Raw genomic sequence first — 18,105 nt, 5'->3', positions numbered from 1 at the left:
AAATCAATGCAACATATGGCAATGTTGCTGCAACCTTTGGCTCACTGTTGTAAATTTGAAATCAATGTTGTCCGCCGGCACAAAAGAAGACACAGGACACAGGGACAGTACGCAGTTGCAAACAATTTTTTTTTTTATATTTGTTTTTTTCTTTTTACTTTGAAACGCATTTCTTTGGGCTCGTAAATTCAGCATGTCGTCGTCTTGGACTATGGAGACTTGAGAGACTAGAGAGGCTCGAGATTCGAGACTCCACGCAATCCATTATTGTATTAATTAACAGGAACAGGATCACCAATCAGACGCTTGATTAATGATGTCACTCGACGTCGTAAATCTCGATTTGAACATGTGCAAATTTCGGATGCAAATAAATGGAGATGCGCCTCGTTGCCTCGACCAAACAATGGACCAATTCCAAACTCTCCCTCTGTCGCCTTGAGGCCTTGGCCCATGCTTTTGAACATAATCATGCATTAGGCCAAACATACATGCATATGTACACACACTCTGACAAAGGCATCCTTCCTCAGGCTGTGGGCAGTCTGTGTGCTTGCGTGTGTGTGCTCAAGTGGAGTTTGGAGGCAACTTCAGCAAGTGCAACTGCAACTGCAGCTGGACGGATGCATTAGTTGGCGATTGTGTTGCACTCAGCCGCCTGTTGATTCCACAAATTGTAATGTTGCAGCCTAATTAAAGCTCCTATTGGACTGCATAAATGCTACCCAAGTTTTCAGTTAATAATACCAAACATTTCAATATGTTTAAGCTAGATATATTTATGTGCTTTCTAGTTTGAAATATACATTACATATCTTAAGATCCGTCACTAGATATGTAAAAATATAGACTTGATTTTCGTTGAAACGATTTTCAAGTATGTTAAATATCAAATTTATCATTGCTGAACTTAATTGATTCCCTTCCCTGAAGTCCTCACTTTTCCGATAACTTTCTATAAATCCCCGATCTTACTTAAACTAATATCTTGTTATATTACATTGTACTAGTCTAATATTAATACTTTTACTAATACCAACACTAATTTTAATTGATCTGATTGCGATTTTCTTGGTTTTCCCCAATCCTTGGAGCAAATGTTGGATCATTTATAATTTTTGCGTACACCAGATTCAATTTTAATTTGTTCTTTACAGTTCATAATTTATTTTTAATATTTATTTTATTTTTAATTCTTAGCTTAATTTGTATACTTAGTAATTTTTTCTTTGCCGACTGCTTTTTAGTCGTGCATAAATAAATAAATAAATTCCGCATCAAAGTTGTATTAAGCTGAAAAATTTAATTTTTTTTTCAACAATGTCCACTTTTTCCATACTTGAAAATTTTTTAAAAACTATAAACCGTTATTTCGTTGTAATAACTTACCCGAATGTCAATTATATCATTGTTTGACCAGCAACAATATTACGTTGCTGAAAATTAGCATAAAGATGTTACCAAATTAAATTCTATGTTCTATAGGCCCACACATTTTGTGGGACCAATGAACATTTTGAGTTATTTTGGAATTTAGAATTGGCTGATCATAAATTTAAGTTAATTGCGAACAGAGAGAAGTACTCGAATCTCCGCATATTGTGGAATTGGAATTCTGATTTGGCGCATTTTGACTAATAAAGCAAAATGACTGCAGCGACCACAGAGAGGGAGTGGGGAAGGGCTAAGTTTGGGGGGCGGGGGGTGGTAGATTTGAATTGGATACCGCAGGTACTTCTAATCTTGTTTGGCCGCGATTATAAATTGTTGCGTACTTCATTTTGGCGAGAATAATAACATGAGTAATTAATTTAATGTGCCAGCAAAAGGAAAATGCAGCAGAAGGGCGGTTGAAAGGGGTTAGCGGACAGTACAAATGAACTAATGTTTATTGCAATTGTCGCGTAAATAACAATGGCCAAAATGTATGCAGAGCCATCGCAGAACAACAGCTGCAACAGCCAAAATCTGGCCCAATGCAAATGGCAAATGGCTAAAATTATTTTGACCGCGGCTCCAATTTGCAATAGAATGCATGGGTATTCATATATTTAATTCAGGCACCACTGTAACCACATTTGTTGTTGTTGTTGTTGTTGTTATTGTTGTACCTGGACTGTTTCTGGTTGGCCATCAAATGGCCACCTCACTTGTTTTGGCCATTAATTTTATTATTTTTATTGTACGTTCGAACGCATGTCCTTTGAAATAAATTCGTCCTCAGTTTATGGCGCGTGAATAAATGGATGAGTGCAGCAAAACATTCATTTAACCATTTGATTGCTGCACCAAAATAATATTCTCTAACTCTATACGCACTGATACACTTATCTAGATATAGATACACTTGTAAGCTCCCCTCAACATTATAATCATTTGTTTAATTTTTCGCATACCATTTGTTTTCAAAATAATTGTCGCCAATTTTGTTACCGCGACTAGACAAAATGGCAGCCAATGCAATGAGCTAATTATACAAATGTTTTAACATTCATTTCATCAGTAAATCCTAGTATTTATACATTAAGCTATTTCTATTATTTGGTTTATAGTTTTCTTCAATTTAGTTTTGTACAGCTTGATTGATAAATTTCATTTAATTTAATTTGTATCGTAAATGGGATTCCTTAAATTTTTTTAATTTTTAGACTATCTGGCAACAATTGAATAAATAAACACTAAAGAATTTTAGTTTTTACAGTATCTCAAAGTATATCTTCATGATCTCAAGTTTTTATTTAATAAGGCTCCTCAAAGTATGCTCTAAAAATTGTATCTTTACTTTGGGTCAGGTAATATTAATAATATGGGTCAGGTAATAAAGTAATATTACGATTTTAAATGCGCTCCGACTTTTACAACTTATTTCATTTATTTAAAGTTTTTTAATAAAAATATATATAATTTTATTTATAAGAATGCATGTGGTCGAAGAAAAATAAATAAGCAAATGAAAAGTATTTTCATTTAATATTTAAATCAATCAATTTTCGGGCATAGTTTAGAATGAATATAATTAATTAAAAAATATTGGAATCTTGTCAGAGTTTAACATTTGTAATTTAACATAAACGTTAACAACAGAATTTGTATTATTAAAATCAATTAAGATCTGGTAAGTTAAGTTATTAATTAATACTTAGAACTCTCTTTAATTGATTGAGAATGGGAGAACTGAAGTCATTGTCTGTTTTATGCGACAAATAACTTAAAGCAAGTGTCGTCCTTTTGGCTTAATTTACCGACCAAATGTTGGGGCCAGCTGTGAATACACTCAAACAACTATGTGAATAAGTGTGTAAGTGTTTGAGGGTCCGTCTGGAGTTTTGTTTATGTTAGTGTATAATGTCTTCTTGGCCCTTTTTTGGTGTAACAAATTGCGTCTGCAAATGTGACTCACTTACCAGGGCCATGCGATGGAAGGCGAGACACGTCAGGACAAGGCGGTGGGAGGAAGCCGTTCTCCAGTTTATGGCGCACTTGCCGCTGTCTCTCGTTTACCGCATCGTAATGTCACTTCAACAAATCACACCAACTTGCCCCATAAATTCTTCTGTTAATTCCAATTAGGCAGCCGGGCGCTCAGCTGTCTCCTTCCTTGCCACATGCTGCATGTCTGCCAGTGTTGCAAAAGCAGCAACAAAAAAATCCTAAAACGAATGCCAATAATTGATTTCCCATGAAGTAATCCCAATGTTTCTTTAGTTATGCTTAAATTTATGAGCACAAATATTTTAGCTTGATGAAGGCTAAACGAGTGTAAAGTTTTTAGTTTAACTAAGTAAAATATTGGGAAAAATATATCAAGTATATAAAAAAAATTTGATTTTTAATCATCATCTCAACATTATCTCAAAATATGAAAAAGAAGTTAGCCAATTGACAAAAACTTGTGAAAGTTTTCGAAGCTCGGAAATGTATGGAATTACATTTTAGAAATGTTCTACATATATTTCTTCTATTTCTTTATTAAGTTGAGTATTTTTTAAATACCGCAACTTATGTTGGTATCCAGAGAGTGCATTCAATAAAATGATTTGTGTGGGCCATAAAGAAGCACGCATATAAAGTGGCAACAGCGATTTAAGCGCTTTTCCAATGCAGCTGGTCGACTGCGGGCCAACAAGGTGACCGGATTGAGAAAACTGGCGAAAGGAAGGGAATAAAGGGAGATAGGGAAAAAGAAATGGGTGGGGGTGGGTAAGGCAATGGACGACGCATTTGCCACTTTAGGGCGACAATTTATGGGTGCTTTTTTCAGGTGCAGGTATGCGCTTTTCCGGCCAAGCACTTAATTGATGTTGTGTCGCGTAAATTATAAACAAAACAAAAATTAAAGTGGACTCCACAGCTTGGCTTACACCACCTTCTGCTCCTGCTCTTGTTTCAGATTCTGCTTCTTGGTGTTGGGCTGAGGCTCGGAAATGCTGGCGGATACGGAAATGCTTTCATCGCAAGTGGTGTCGTCGCTCATAAAAAGCGCACAGTCACTGGGCCACCTAAGAGTCTTCCACATACACTCACACACACATACACACACACACACACACACACATCCGCACACACTCGGATATGACTGTGGTCAAGGGGCTAAGCTGCCGCTGCGCGCTTTGTGAGTGAGGTCAAACGTGAAAGTGCCGCTTCTTGCAGGCGGATGTACTTCTGACCTGCCACCTACTACCACCCCTCCTCTCCCACTTCCATTTGCCCTCACACCACACAACATTTTGCGCATAAATTTTACTTTTTGCATAGCAAAGTGTCCTCCAAATGGTCATGTGTGGGTTCGCCTCTTGGATTGGTCTACCTCATGTCCCCTTGTTTATGTCCTGTCTCCTAATCTGGTTTCATAACACAACGAGACTCTATTAAAATAAAACACAATCTTTCTATTGGCATTTTAATTATTTATTTTACAATATTTATCAAGTGTGCTGACATTTCAGATAATTTGATGTAAGTTCTTTGAAATTGGCATTAAACAGGGACGGTAGACAATATAAGTTTTAAGTTTTAAGTAAATAATTATTTTTGATTTTTATTATTTTACTTATGACTAATTTTGAGCAAAAAAATAAAACTTAAGAAATATTCATTATTTTTGAGCAAAAAAAATAGAAATCATATAATCATGATTATTTCTTGAGTTTTATTTGTTTAACTAAAAATTAAACTCAAGTTGTTATTCTGACTTTATATAATATGGACTATCGACTATGGACAAAAAATGTATATATAAAGCTGCTCAAAAATAAAACTAAAAAAATAGCCAAAAAAAAATAATCATTATTTAATGAGTTTTATCTTTTTTTTTCAAAAATAATGATTATTTTTTTGCTCAAAAACAATTATTTTTTTGTGAGTAAAATAATAAAAATCATAAATTTTAAGATCATGGTAAAATTGCATAGATTACCCTTATGGAATAAATTTTGGTATATTTCACGATGTTTTAAAGTAACTGGAAGTGAATGATTTACCGTCCCTGGTATTAATAAAATTAATGAAAAATTATGGAATTATTTAAATGATAGTTCTGAGTTGTATTGATAAAAATTTATTTTACATAGATTTTTATTATTTTCTCAATTTAAACTTATTTTTTTTTATTCAAAAGTTTCTTTGTTCAAATAAATTTATGCATCAGAAGGTTCATCATAAGTAATAATGTCTCTTTCGCAGATAAAATTATATTGTTCATGAAAATTAGGATCTTCAATTTCGAAATACGATTTAAAATCTTGCTCATTAAAGTAATATATTTGTCCATCTTCGCTGACTTTGTCAATGATGATTAATTAATAGGATATTTGTATTTTAAGAAAATATTTTGTTTTCCAATGTGTCAGATAGCAACGGTTGAGTACACATAACATACAGTTGACCTGTGTAAGCTCGATTAGTTTGTCACTTACAGCCAATTAGATATGGCATCGTTTTGGAATCAAAAACGCTTAACGAGAGGTGATTAAATTTAACAGGCGACGAGTTAAAACGGCAAAATCAGAAATTATATGCAATAGACGTAGGACAATTGTCAGTCTTGGGGAGCATAAAACAAATCAGTGTCGTGGGATCAAATGGCGGAGGAGAAGGAGGAGGGTAATCCGATGTGGACAGAGCTGGAAGTGCTACTCAAATCTGTGCGTCTGCACGCATTACATACGAATTACGAGACTCGCTGGGCAATTGCAGTTCATTGTTATTTAATATGTCGTCGTTGTCGTTGTCGTTGTCGTTGTCGTAGTCGTTGTCGTTGTAGTTGTCATTGAGGTCGACAACGAGCTGAAACGGCTGGAAATTATACTTTATGGCAAGGAAGAGAACAGAGTACTGAGCACACAGGATGCAGACGGCATGACACTGATTGCGATATAAACGATTGTCAACGTAAACGTATCCAAGTGGATTATTGCCTCATGCCAATTATCATATCAACGATACACAGCAGTCGTGTCCAGCAAGGACATGCACGGCAAATGGTCGCAATACACACACACACACACATACACAGGACTCAAAGGACGACAAGTGGCAAAGTGGCAGCTGCTGCACTGCCAATTGCCAATGGTCAGTCCCCTCAGTTTTCCACCAACTCATCCCGATCTCTCCGCCCACGCACTTGACGAGGCGTTGATGCTGACGTTGTCGGATGCCAGCGCATCCTTTTCGTCCTTGTCTGTTGGCCGTGTCGCGTGTGAGTGTGCGAGTGTGTGTGTGTGTCAGGTGGGCCTGCTCATGGGCCAAATTGCATGTACAATTTTAAATGGATTTTGATTGTTTATGACAATTCGACGAGCTTCTGACTGGCCACCTCGCTGCTGGCCACTGATAATGCGCCATTTAAATAATAACACCATAGCCCACTGTCCATCTGTCTACCTCCCTCAACTGTCCACCTCTCCTTCAGTTCCTCCTGCATCACCATCTTCAACTGCTTCCGTTTGTTAGCTTCACTTTGTGTGTTGCATCATTGCAATTTGTGATTTTAAGCTACATTTATATATTTGCATAATGTAGTGTCACAATTTTTGAAATTTTTAATCTATATTTATAGCTATTTTCAGTGCATTATAGGATGCGCTTTATTAAGAATAAAACTGGTTAGAAGTTAAGACGTACTTTAAAATAATACTAATGGTGTTGAGAAAAAATTCAGAAAATCAAAAGTAAATAATGATATGAGTAAAATGAAACTTATTAAATGTTTTTAAACACTGATATTAATTTATAATATTGAGTGCTGAATCCCAAGATTTTTGCTGCTCACTTTGCGTAATTTATATCTAAAATGCTTAGAACAGTTTTCAAAATAGTTCCTAGTTTTAGACAAATTTCGTTATATTATAAAAAATGCTTTAAGGACAACTAATAATTAAAGCAAAAGAAACAAATTAATTTAAGATCAAAAAAATTTTGATTGTTTATATATTATTATATTTTATTATATATTTACCAATGTGGGTTAATTCAATTCGATTAATACAACAAGGTTTATTACTAAATTTCTAAAACAACTTTTAAATTCAATAGCAATTTTTTATTAAATTTACAGTCTTACAAATATAGACATGTTGTTTTACAAGCAAGCAATTTAAGTGAAGAATATTCGAAAGGATACAAAAATAGAATCACATAATTAAATTAATTTTCAGCTTAACTGAAAATAGAAAAATATATATCTAAGGAGCAATAGATTAATATCTGTCGTTCATTTCTTTTTGGAAGCTACTTCGATGTCAGTCTTCTCCTGCTTCAGTTCCAGCATCTTGCGCTGATTCTCCTTGAATTGTTCGATTGGATCCTCGAATTGACTGTAGTAATGAAGCACCTCCCTGACATCCTCCATCTAAAAAAAAAAAATAACTAAATAAATATAAAATATAATAAACTATTAAAACAAAGACCTTGTGTTCGGCTATGAGTCCCAAAAAGGCGGCCAGATCGAAGAGTTGAACATCATCATCGTTGCCCATCCAGCGGGAAATGGCAAAGATGTTATCCGGATGCAATGGAACCGCCCGACGATCCCAATCCACGACAATAACACGTCTGAGATTCCGATTGAGACGATTAAGATTCTTGATATGCTGTCCATCAACCAGCTGAGTAGCTCCTCTTACCAGACGATAACGTATATACCCATTTGGATCGAGTGCATCCAGAATGGGAAACGCAGTCATGCCCTGCTCCGCTGTATACACAATGATCTCAAAGTGTTTGCTGCACTGCTTCAAGAAGTGATCGACGCCAGGACGCTTCTTGAATCGCCAACCCGTCTGATAGGTCCAATCGGGGTGCACCAGCACATCCTTCATCTCCAGGACGAGGGTATAACGTGGCTGCACATAAGGTGCTTGGACTATATCGGGTAATAATCTGGTGGGCATCGGTTCCTCCAGCATTTTCTGGTAATAATTCAACGAGTGCCACATGCGTTGAATATACTGTTGTGGTATCGACAACGAGCTGAGATCATCCTCAATACTGCGTCCCAGATGATCCTCCTCGGGCTTACCCATCTCATAGATGGCCCACATCACAGTGCCACAAAGTCCTCCAACAACGAGACTATAACCATAACGCCACTTGGAACGCTTCGGGTAGTTCGTTTTATCCGAGCTCATATTGAGATTAAGGATGGGAAGAATATTGGATTTACTGGTAGTATCTGTTTTAGTTTGTGTAGCTTCCTCCATGTTCATCTCTTTACTTTTCGTCTCTGTGACCTTTGACTCTGTTGTCTTTGCATTGTTCCTATTTTTATTATAGTTGTTGTAGCCTCTCAATCTACTGGCCATTGTCATCCAAGATGGATTTGGAGAGACCTTCGCTACCGCCTTCTGTTGGATCACTCTTAACCATGCTGTCCAGTTAAACATTACCAATGGAAACGACCTAAATTTATTGTTGGGATCTTGTTTATGTACATTCTTATGTGAAACTAAAAATTTGTGTTATTAAGCTGTCAAAATTCAAAACAAATTTTAAAATACTGTTAAAAAACACTTAAGTGAACTTTAGCCTAAGAGTAATTCTAAAAGAAATTTGAAAGACATTTTCGAGAGAGCAGTATGCAAAGAAGATGAAACCTCATGACAAACATTTGGAAAATATGAAAGTAATAATAAATAAATAGTAATAATATATCAAAATAAACAGAATGAACTTTAAAAATTAAATTATAAGTTTGACACTCATAGAAAAACCAACTCTAGAGTCTAGAGTATATTTAATTTTAAATAATATGTCGAATTTTTTTTTTAATGTCTTCAAAATAGGTAAATTTTTTAAATTTATGATTGGTTTAAGAATTAATAACATAGAAATTCAGTTTATAAACGTTTAGAATCTTAAACTAACAAATAAAAGGTTTAATTTTTATTTTTTGAAGATTTCCTTTTCACTCACATGTTTACATCATGTTTACATCACTTGATGTCATTTTCTCCAGACTAATGCTGCTTCAATTGGATCCACTTCACACTCAAAACATGAGCAGGTTTTCCGTAAATTTCATTGTGGTCTCAGGGGCGTCGCATGTAAATCTATTTTATGGCGTATACTTGCCCAAAAGTCGAAAGTTATGCAAGAGGGAGAATTGCGTGTGGCCTGAAGCTAAATCGCCGAAAATGGAAATGGAAAACGGAAGAAGAAAATATACAGAGGGAGATGGAGGGGGAGAGGGAGAGATGTGGTTCATATGGGAGCTGCGTGCCAATGAGATGAAAGTGTATTTGCGATTTTAATTTTTAACGAACCCGCTGCCAGCTGGCTTAAAAGTCAGTCTCGGAGTGGAATCATCTTTGGAGCTGTTTAACATTTGCGACGAAAAGGGCGTGACATTGTGGCCAAAGCGTGATGAAAAGACATGGAAAAACGGCGGAAAAACAATACGCTTTTCATTACACAATCCCAGTCCTCAGAAGCCCAGGTGTGCTTATTGGGGAAGAGGGTGTTGTGAAAATTTGTGCGTTGTGGAAAAACTAATTTTGATTTTAATTAAATATTTATGAGTGACGTCGAGCCCAAAACTCAAACTAATCCTGCCCAGTGCTGACCATTAGCTGCGCCAACAGAAAGAGATAGAAAGAGTGAAAGAGTGAAGGAGACAGAAATCCACTAATAAAATAAGCAAATAGCTGGCAAATAACTTCTACTTATCACTCACAGCGCATCAGTGAGAAAATTAAGGAATTATCCCTGGAGACGACATTGCGTGTTTCGTGCTCAAAGTTCGATGCTGGGAACCCCTTGACCAACTGCACTAACTACTGATAAATATATACATACATAAGTATACCCGTATGTGGTCTTACCTTGGCCAACAGAAAAAAAAAATGGGGAAGGAGTTTGCCTCGTTTATTCGATCAAAAGTTACGAGCTCATCTTAGATTGGACATTAAATGGACACTAAAATATTTTCCATCTGCACGCAGCATCCCCAGGCTCAAACCCGTAACTGTAGTTGATGCTGAACCTGAACCTAAACCCAAACCTGAACCTTTTCCGAGGAACAAGCGAAATAAATGTCATGAAACAACTCATTGACAGGCACATAAGGACACTGGTTTTATGGTCCACAGATATGACCAAAATATATGATTACCATGTGTCCAGCAACATGCGAGCTCGTAAATAGGCATTTTCTGTGCTTTAGTCTCTTCTTTCTGGACACAACAAGCAACCACCCATCACCCACAATCACCCACCTACCCCTAACCCTCATCCCTTACCCCCTTTCCTGCTCGAACTTGTCCTGGCCAGTTGGTGACTACTTTTTCTTGATTTTTGTTGCCCTTCGCTTGGTTATTTAGCAAGTGATCCAGGTGGGACACATGCCCGGATCTCTGTCCCTGTCCGTGCTCATGTCCCCGTCCAGTTATACTGTCACAGCCTCGCACAGAGTCGTAAAAATCAAAATAAAATGAAATTTATGCGTGATGTTTGCGTTTTCTCATTGGGTTTTGCACTCCCATTTTATTTGATGCCCACTCTGCGGTTATTCCTGTAGTCATTGTGGAAGGGTCACTTTTCGCATTACAAATGATACAAATTTCAGTTCAATTGATATACAAATTTCTACATAGACAAGTCAAGTCTTATGTTATAGGCTTCGATAAGACTGTTTAGAAAATCAATTTTTCACACGAAAGTAATATTTTTTCATCGAATAAAATTGAGTTTAAGCATAATCGTAAACTTAGTCCCAATTTTTCAGATAATCACTAAGAAGTTCCAAAAGTCAACTTATTATTTTAAGAATAGCCAAATTACTCACTTTTTAGTGAAAACAAAGTGTAGCTAATGTTTTTCAGTGCTCAAAGTATTCGTAATAGTTAGATGCTTTTGAGTGATTATAGATCCTACACTGTAAACTCCTCTAAGCTTTTTTCAATAATTTTTCCAAAACTGTAAGTTTGTTCTTGAATGCCCAAAGACCACTCTACTTGCTAGGGTGCTCAACGTAAAACTGTTCTTTTAGAATAGACAATACAATACCATAGGGTGGTAAATTCAAATCATTAATTTAGGAACCAATATATATGAACTATCCTCTCTAAAAGTTTACATTTTAATAATGAACTGAAGAATCTAAGGCATCGAACTGCGAAATCTTTTTCAGACTGTAAACAAGTATATAGTATTTTAACATTAACATATTCAGCTAATACTTATCGTTAAATTCCGTTGTGTATTTCTGTTGGAGAAAGAACTAAAACGAGTTTATGGGATGGACAATCGCAACGATTCTATCGCGTGTTGCAGATCTACAAAGAATTACTTTGAATTTTCCCTCTCAATGCCCCTCTCTCTCACACACTGTGAATGATGCTGCACAGCTGAGAAAATGGGCATCAGTTCGGTATTTGGTATTTGGAATAAATTTGCTATTTATGCAGTCTGAGTGTATGCTGATTTCATCTCATCTCATTCAGCGTTACGTGAGCTGATTACGTTAGTCACGCGCGATTGCCGGAGCTGTGCTAGGGAACTCTCCGTGACCAAAACACACACACACACACACACATACTCACACCGGGTCATTTTGGCCATGTTCAGTTGCTTAGCGCCAAATGAAATTGTGCCAACTGGCGACTTGATGAGAATTTCATTCGGTGCGGATTTTTATGACTTTCCGAGGCTGAGAAGGACTCACAGGACTCCCAGAAGTTCCACTAAATGATTTTGCATTATTTTTTCTCTCTCTCCCTCTCTTTCTTTCAGCTTCTCTCTCTGTCTTTATCTCGTTCTCTATTTTGGCATCCATAAAAAGTCAATGCATGCGAAATGTTTTCGTGACACGCTCAAACTAGTTCAACCAATGTCCCGGCTAGTATCCTTAGAGTTCTGAATGTCCTGCGAATGGAGTTAGGTTAGTTCAGTCCGTTTTATTTGTTTATTCATTGAATGGGGCGAATCGTAAAAATTATGTTGATGAGTCATCAGTAAATGGCATTTATTTTATTGTCACCTATGTGAATTGTGGTCCCCCCACATATCTTCAATTATGACCAAGTTCCCCCTCTTCCATCTTAGAAAATATGCTTTTAGAATACTTATGAATGAATGAACTTTGATGCACGGACTACGAATGAGTTTTCGTATTTGTATAATTAATGATGATCCTTCGTTGAGAATGTCACATTTGCTTTGCTACTCATTGCACTCATCGTATGAATGATGATTCATTAGCACACTCACCGAGCTACTCATGGTGTAATAGGTGTACTTTTAATATACTATTATCTAGTCAGCTCAACAATTCACCCTGCCATAAACTATAATTCGTTGCCAGATAAATGCTGCACCAGGATACAGCTATTCGAGAAAAGCCTACAGCGTACAATGGACTTTAAATTTGAAATTTTAAGAAAAATATTTACAATATTTTTATTAATCTTATTAAATGTTTATATATTTTTATCAGGGGTATCACAGATTTATTTCAACCAAGCTTCAACATGAAACATATTTCAACTTTTTTTGTGCTGACACGCAATTTGTGTTAAAAAAATTGACTTCTTTGCTTTTGCATTTAAATATCTGAAATACTTAAAACAGTAAGCGCATTCATAAAAAGCAACTAATACTTCTTTAAAAAAATAACAATCTTTTGTAAAAAAAGTTGCTGTTTTTAAAAAGAGGTATAAATTGTAAGTTAATTCAATATTGTGCTCTATGGATAAATAAGCCGTTTTATTTATTAAAATAATATTAAATAAATCTTTTACAAATAGCTCATTATAATTTTAAATTATAGAGATACACTTTTAAATACTACAAAAAAAATGTTTAGATACATTTGCAGACAATACTTTATATGGCTTTTCACTTAAAAAACTAAATCATATTTTAACATATGTACAATAATAATAAAAATAAAAAATGATTTAATAATTTGTGTACAAAAATGTGCTATCGACCCCATTGTCGTTGTCCCAGTAGCAATTGGGGCACAACCGCATTTGAGATTTGATTGGATTAGAACAAGCTTTTGGCGGCGCACGAATTGTTGATGTGTCCGCTGTGGTTGATTGGAATTGGAGTCGCCTTCCCCTCCACCCAACCGCTAGATTGCAGGAGGAACAGTCACTAGCCACTGGGCAACACAGTCACCAGTCAGCAGTCCCTCGGCACCAGTCCCCCGTCACCAGTCCCCACACGGGGGATAACGCAGTGTTGACATGCCGCGGTGTCACTGTCTGCTCTTTCGATTGGAACCACAACAACAGCAACAACAACTGTGCGGCATTCATATTTTTGGCTATCGATGTCCTGTCTGGGAGTTCTTCTCAATCCCCTCCTTTCCTCCCTATCACCCTCTTCCTGGTCTGTTTGCTCAACCTTTTGGGGCAATTAGAAGCATCCACTGTTTTGAAATTCCCAATTTCTGTGATTGCCTGGCAGGAGAGCAGGAGGACGAGAAGGTACAGTAGATTCTGGCGTGTTCATTTCTGGTTTTGTTGAATTGTTTCTGGTCGAAGTGATTATGTTTGCAGCTTGATTGGAACTGACTGTGCAGTGGACATTGAGAGAGTTTAAGCCTAGAGCAGACAGCTTGCTTCACTCTCGGAAAATATCGCATTGAATTCCACTGTAACATTGAAGGAATTGATTAAGTATACTTTAATTGGAATACGGATTTAAAAATAAGGTTGAGTTTTTGTAAAGTTGTAAGAGCTCAAGGTTTTTGAAAAAACATAATATTGGATGATGGTCAAAAAAAATAAGAAAAAAAATTTTCAAATAAAAAAAATTTAAATGCAATATGAAGTTTAAGGTCAAGCCATGCTTGTATATCGGTTAAGTGTTGGCCAAGTTATTAAAGATTGAAGTTGGTGAGAGTTTCGACCTAGCAACTTTACAAGTCCAAATATGAAAAAAATTATACATTTTTTGAGAGTTTTACTTTTTTGATCAAACATATAAATCTCGAGTATTAATAAAAAGAAAAAATAAAACTCGAGAAATAATCATTATGAGTTTTTTTTTTGCTCAAAAATAATTATTTTATAAGTATCAAAATAAAAATCATAAATTTAAAAATCATTGTAAAATTGCATAGAATACACATAAAGAAAATTTTTTTGTATATATTTCACGCTCTTTTAAAGTTACTAGAAGTGAATGATTTTTTCAATTGAAAAAAATAAACAAAATAATCATTATGTACCGACCCTGGTCCAAATTTATGTCGAAATTGACATGATCTTTTTTTAAAAACTTGAAAAGTCTCAGAATCAAAATTAAAGTGGTGGTTTACACTATTTACGATATACGGATTCGATTAAAAGTGAAAACTTGAGATTTTTTTCGTCCAGCTCTAGGTACTGGCTTATAAAAGTGTAAGCTTGAGATTTAAAATTTTTAATTTACAAAATTTTAAAATTCCCGCCTTTGGAATTTTGAAAATGAAAGATTTTAAATCTTAAGTTTTCACTTTTATAAACCAGTACCTAGAACTGGAGGAAAACCATTTTTTAACGATACTCACGTAAATTGCTGACATCCAAGCAGATTTTAAAGTTGTGCAGCTCGTAGAGATTCAGTTTATCCAAGTCTATGACAGACTCGATCTGCTGCGATTCCTTCTCCGTGTTCTCTTCCTTATTGGGTTTTTGATCAGGCTGAGTAGCAGCTGGAAGATTGAAGCATTCCTCCTCTATTGATTCTGGTTCCATTTTGATCTGCTGACGTTGTAAGCTGACAATCTTTTTATATCTTTTACGCATATATTGTTGCCAGTCAATCTTCTTGGAATTAAATTTCGACTTGGTTGCAGGTTGAGGTCGACTTGTCTGGACAGGAATGGGTTTGGCTGTGGAGCTCATATATTGCACACGCTTCTCACGTTGCGGTTCGGTAAGGGATTTCTCATCGATTTGTTTGATCTCTCGCTCCAGCCGATTTGCCTTCTCCTTGTCATTGGATTCGATTGCCATATCGCGTTCCATGATGAGACACACCTTCCTATAGGCGGCACTCACCAACTTCTGTCCAGCTTGTCTTTTCGTCTGCACCATCAGCTCGACGTCTCCTTCAGTAAAAGCATAATTTGTTGCCTTCTCGATGTCCTTTGCCTTTTCGGAAATCCTCCGTAGATTGGGCAGGGGTTGAGCATCCCTTTGACAGGCCTCCAGGAAGTAGGAGAACTCGCTGCTTGTTACCGGTTGATTGGAGACGACATTCATGAGGAAGCTGCGTTGATGGCCACCATGTTTCAGCTGGAGCACTCGCTTAGTCCGACGAGATCCCACCTGATACTCCTGCTCGATGGAGTCCAGGGCAACAATTTCCGAAAGGCGATAGATCGAAGGCTGTTCATTGAGAGCGGCTCCAATGCTGACGCGAACAAAGCAACCAATCACAGTCTGATCGAAGATGGGTTTATCTAGGAAGTCCTCCAGCTGATGGCGAGTCAGAATTGCCTTGCCGAGTTCCATTAGAGATTCCACAAGCACAACTGGTTCATTCTGTTCCATATAGTCATCCTCTTCCGAGCTGACACTGGAATCATCCGAGTAAACATCTTCAGCTTTTAGTTTTAATTTCTTGAATGTAGAATCTCTCCCACTTGCGTACATCTCCTGATCTTGATCCTGCTCCTGTTGCTGCCCCATCTCTTCATCGTCCTCGTCGGCTGTTATATGAGTCATGATCTCCACTTCATCTCTGTTCCTTTTCTTGTTACGTTGCGCCACAAGACGATCAAATGCACTACGTTTCTTGTTTGTCACACGTTGGGACTCCCGATGGAGTCTCCGCGTGCTGGAACGCTCCTTAACAACTTCAGCAATTTCCGAGCTCGACTCTGATTGGTTTTTTTCTAGTAACATGTTCTTTATACCCCACCTGATCATCTGCTCCTCCCGCTTTAAGCTGCGTTCATACAATTCTCGCTCCCGCTCCAATTCACTAAGGCCCTCGAGTCGGATCCGATCCGCGGCATCTCCCATCAGATTCTCATCGTATCCATCATTGAAATTACTCACTGTCTCTCCCTGCTGCAGTTCATCACCTTCCAAATCATCTGTCAAACTCAGCTGACGCTTCCGACTATTCACAGTCACAGCCAACATTGTCACCTGCAAATATTATATTTTAATTAATTGAAGTAAACAAGGTGTATATAATGTAAATTTGTGCATCAAAAACCACTTTACTTAAAGTTCAAAAATCCAAAAACAATTTCGCAACTCAGTTTGATTATTATTATTATTTTTTTTTTTTTTTTTCATATTTTTTGTGTGCATTTATAAAATATTTTTAAAATTTTTGAAAAAATTTACCAACATTTTACTTGAAAAATTTTGCAGAAAAAAAATTTCGCAAATATATTTTTCATTTTTATTTTTCTATGTTCAACTTACACTCAAGTTAGTAAAAATTCTTCAAGACAATTTTCCGTATAGGCAAAACACTCCACAATAATGGAATATTATATTTTCCTGTTAACCACTTCGAATTGTTTGTGCTACAATGGCTGTTAGCAGAATGAAATCCGCAGTCCCCATCATAGATTTTACAGTATTTCAAAAATTTTACAATAATTTTTTTTCCAAAGCCAACTCTGCTAAAATTAGTTTAAATATCGCTGTCAATTTAAAATTGTCAAATTTACTATAGGGTTATGTCGCTCATTTTCATATTTCCTCTGTCTATTGCACTTCTTAAAATACTTTAACAATCATTTATATGAATAAATTAAAAAATATTATATATTGTCCACTAAATAAACAAATTATGCTATTTTAGAGATTTAGAAGATCTATTCTGTGGTTTTTTTTGTGGAATTGTAGAATAAAATATTAAATAGATTAGTTAATCTGTTCATTTCCTTCAAGTATCTGTTAGAAACGTTTTCATCTTTAGCTATAGAACTCAGAATGCGATAAGTATCTGATTGCGAATCCGCAAAATGATCATTGGATATGAAAGTGTAGCTGGTCAAAGGACAGGCTGGAATGAGTGGACAGAATGTACAGACAGATAGTCTAGATACTATACAGTGAATAGGTTGCACGATTGGGGGTAGCCACAATTTCAGGTTTGCCTCAGCCGTGAACACGTTCAACATGAACGGCGATTAGTTGCATTTGTTTACGAGTATGGATTTCGGATTTGTCTCCGGCTGTGACTCGTGTCCAGAGCCTGTCCTGTCCAGTCCTATCCTGTGGACATCCCGGGCCAACATGCGCGGCGTAATGGCCGCCGCCAGCCGTAACTTATTGCAACGTGGCGTGCCAGCGTCCGGAATGTGCACCAAATGGGGGAGGATTGGTCAGCAAAGCAAACCAAAGCCAAACAGACAAGACCATTTGGAAAGACTGGTGTCAGGTGGGTCATCCAAGTGAGGAGGGCAGAGGAAGAGGATGAGTAAGAAACAGGCTGAAGTCGAAATGTTTGTTGTCGTCGATATGGATGTGATTTCGTTTTCTTGCAGTTGAGCCTTTCGACTTTATCCACATTGTAAAGTAGACATTATGTTGATGGGAATCTGCTCCACAATCTCCTCCTCTTGTACTCATATCGCGCCTGGGACATCAGCAGCCCCAGCACTGTGATAATATCCCTGAAATTATTTTCAGTTACCCGTGCACA

General features: G+C 36.6%; 2 protein-coding genes across 3 annotated transcripts; both read right to left on the bottom strand.

The window, feature by feature from the left end:
- Nucleotides 1-7,518: 7,518 nt before the first annotated feature.
- LOC117780594 (mitochondrial import inner membrane translocase subunit TIM50-A) lies at nucleotides 7,519-8,984 on the bottom strand. 2 transcript variants are annotated; one of them, XM_034617182.1, is made up of 2 exons: nucleotides 7,908-8,984; nucleotides 7,519-7,849 (listed from the first exon to the last, which is right to left on the bottom strand). In XM_034617182.1, the coding sequence occupies exons 1-2, from the start codon at nucleotides 8,880-8,882 to the stop codon at nucleotides 7,712-7,714; spliced, it is 1,113 nt and encodes a 370-aa protein (XP_034473073.1). In that variant the 5' UTR covers nucleotides 8,883-8,984; the 3' UTR covers nucleotides 7,519-7,711. The 2 variants fall into 2 exon arrangements, with proteins under 2 accessions (XP_034473073.1, XP_034473074.1); XM_034617183.1 differs by lacking the exon at nucleotides 7,519-7,849 and having other exon boundaries at nucleotides 7,914-8,052; nucleotides 8,124-8,984.
- Nucleotides 8,985-13,335: 4,351 nt separating this feature from the next.
- Nucleotides 13,336-17,010, bottom strand: LOC117781246 (RNA polymerase-associated protein RTF1 homolog). The gene is made up of 3 exons (XM_034617997.1): nucleotides 16,875-17,010; nucleotides 14,999-16,589; nucleotides 13,336-14,098 (listed from the first exon to the last, which is right to left on the bottom strand). Exons 2-3 carry the CDS (start codon nucleotides 16,581-16,583, stop codon nucleotides 14,049-14,051), a joined length of 1,635 nt encoding a protein of 544 aa, XP_034473888.1. The 5' UTR covers nucleotides 16,584-16,589; nucleotides 16,875-17,010; the 3' UTR covers nucleotides 13,336-14,048.
- Between the last annotated feature and the right edge of the window lie 1,095 nt (nucleotides 17,011-18,105).

The sequence above is a fragment of the Drosophila innubila genome (assembly GCF_004354385.1).
Source record: "Drosophila innubila isolate TH190305 chromosome 2L unlocalized genomic scaffold, UK_Dinn_1.0 4_B_2L, whole genome shotgun sequence".
NCBI lineage: Eukaryota > Metazoa > Arthropoda > Insecta > Diptera > Drosophilidae > Drosophila > Drosophila innubila.
This window is presented reverse-complemented; position numbering and strand designations above follow the sequence as displayed.

What these genes read in the sequence shown, in the direction of transcription:
- LOC117781246 (XM_034617997.1), bottom strand. Translation starts at nt 16,583, where the DNA reads ATGTTGGCTGTGACTGTGAATAGTCGGAAGCGTCAGCTGAGTTTGACA. An exon ending in CTTGGATGTCAGCAATTTAC is followed by an intron (nt 14,099 to 14,998) that starts GTGAGTATCGTT and finishes TCAATGTTACAG; the next exon opens with TGGAATTCAATGCGATATTT.
- LOC117780594 (XM_034617182.1), bottom strand. Translation starts at nt 8,882, where the DNA reads ATGTTTAACTGGACAGCATGGTTAAGAGTGATCCAACAGAAGGCGGTA. An exon ending in GACTCATAGCCGAACACAAG is followed by an intron (nt 7,850 to 7,907) that starts GTCTTTGTTTTA and finishes TTTTTTTTTTAG; the next exon opens with ATGGAGGATGTCAGGGAGGT.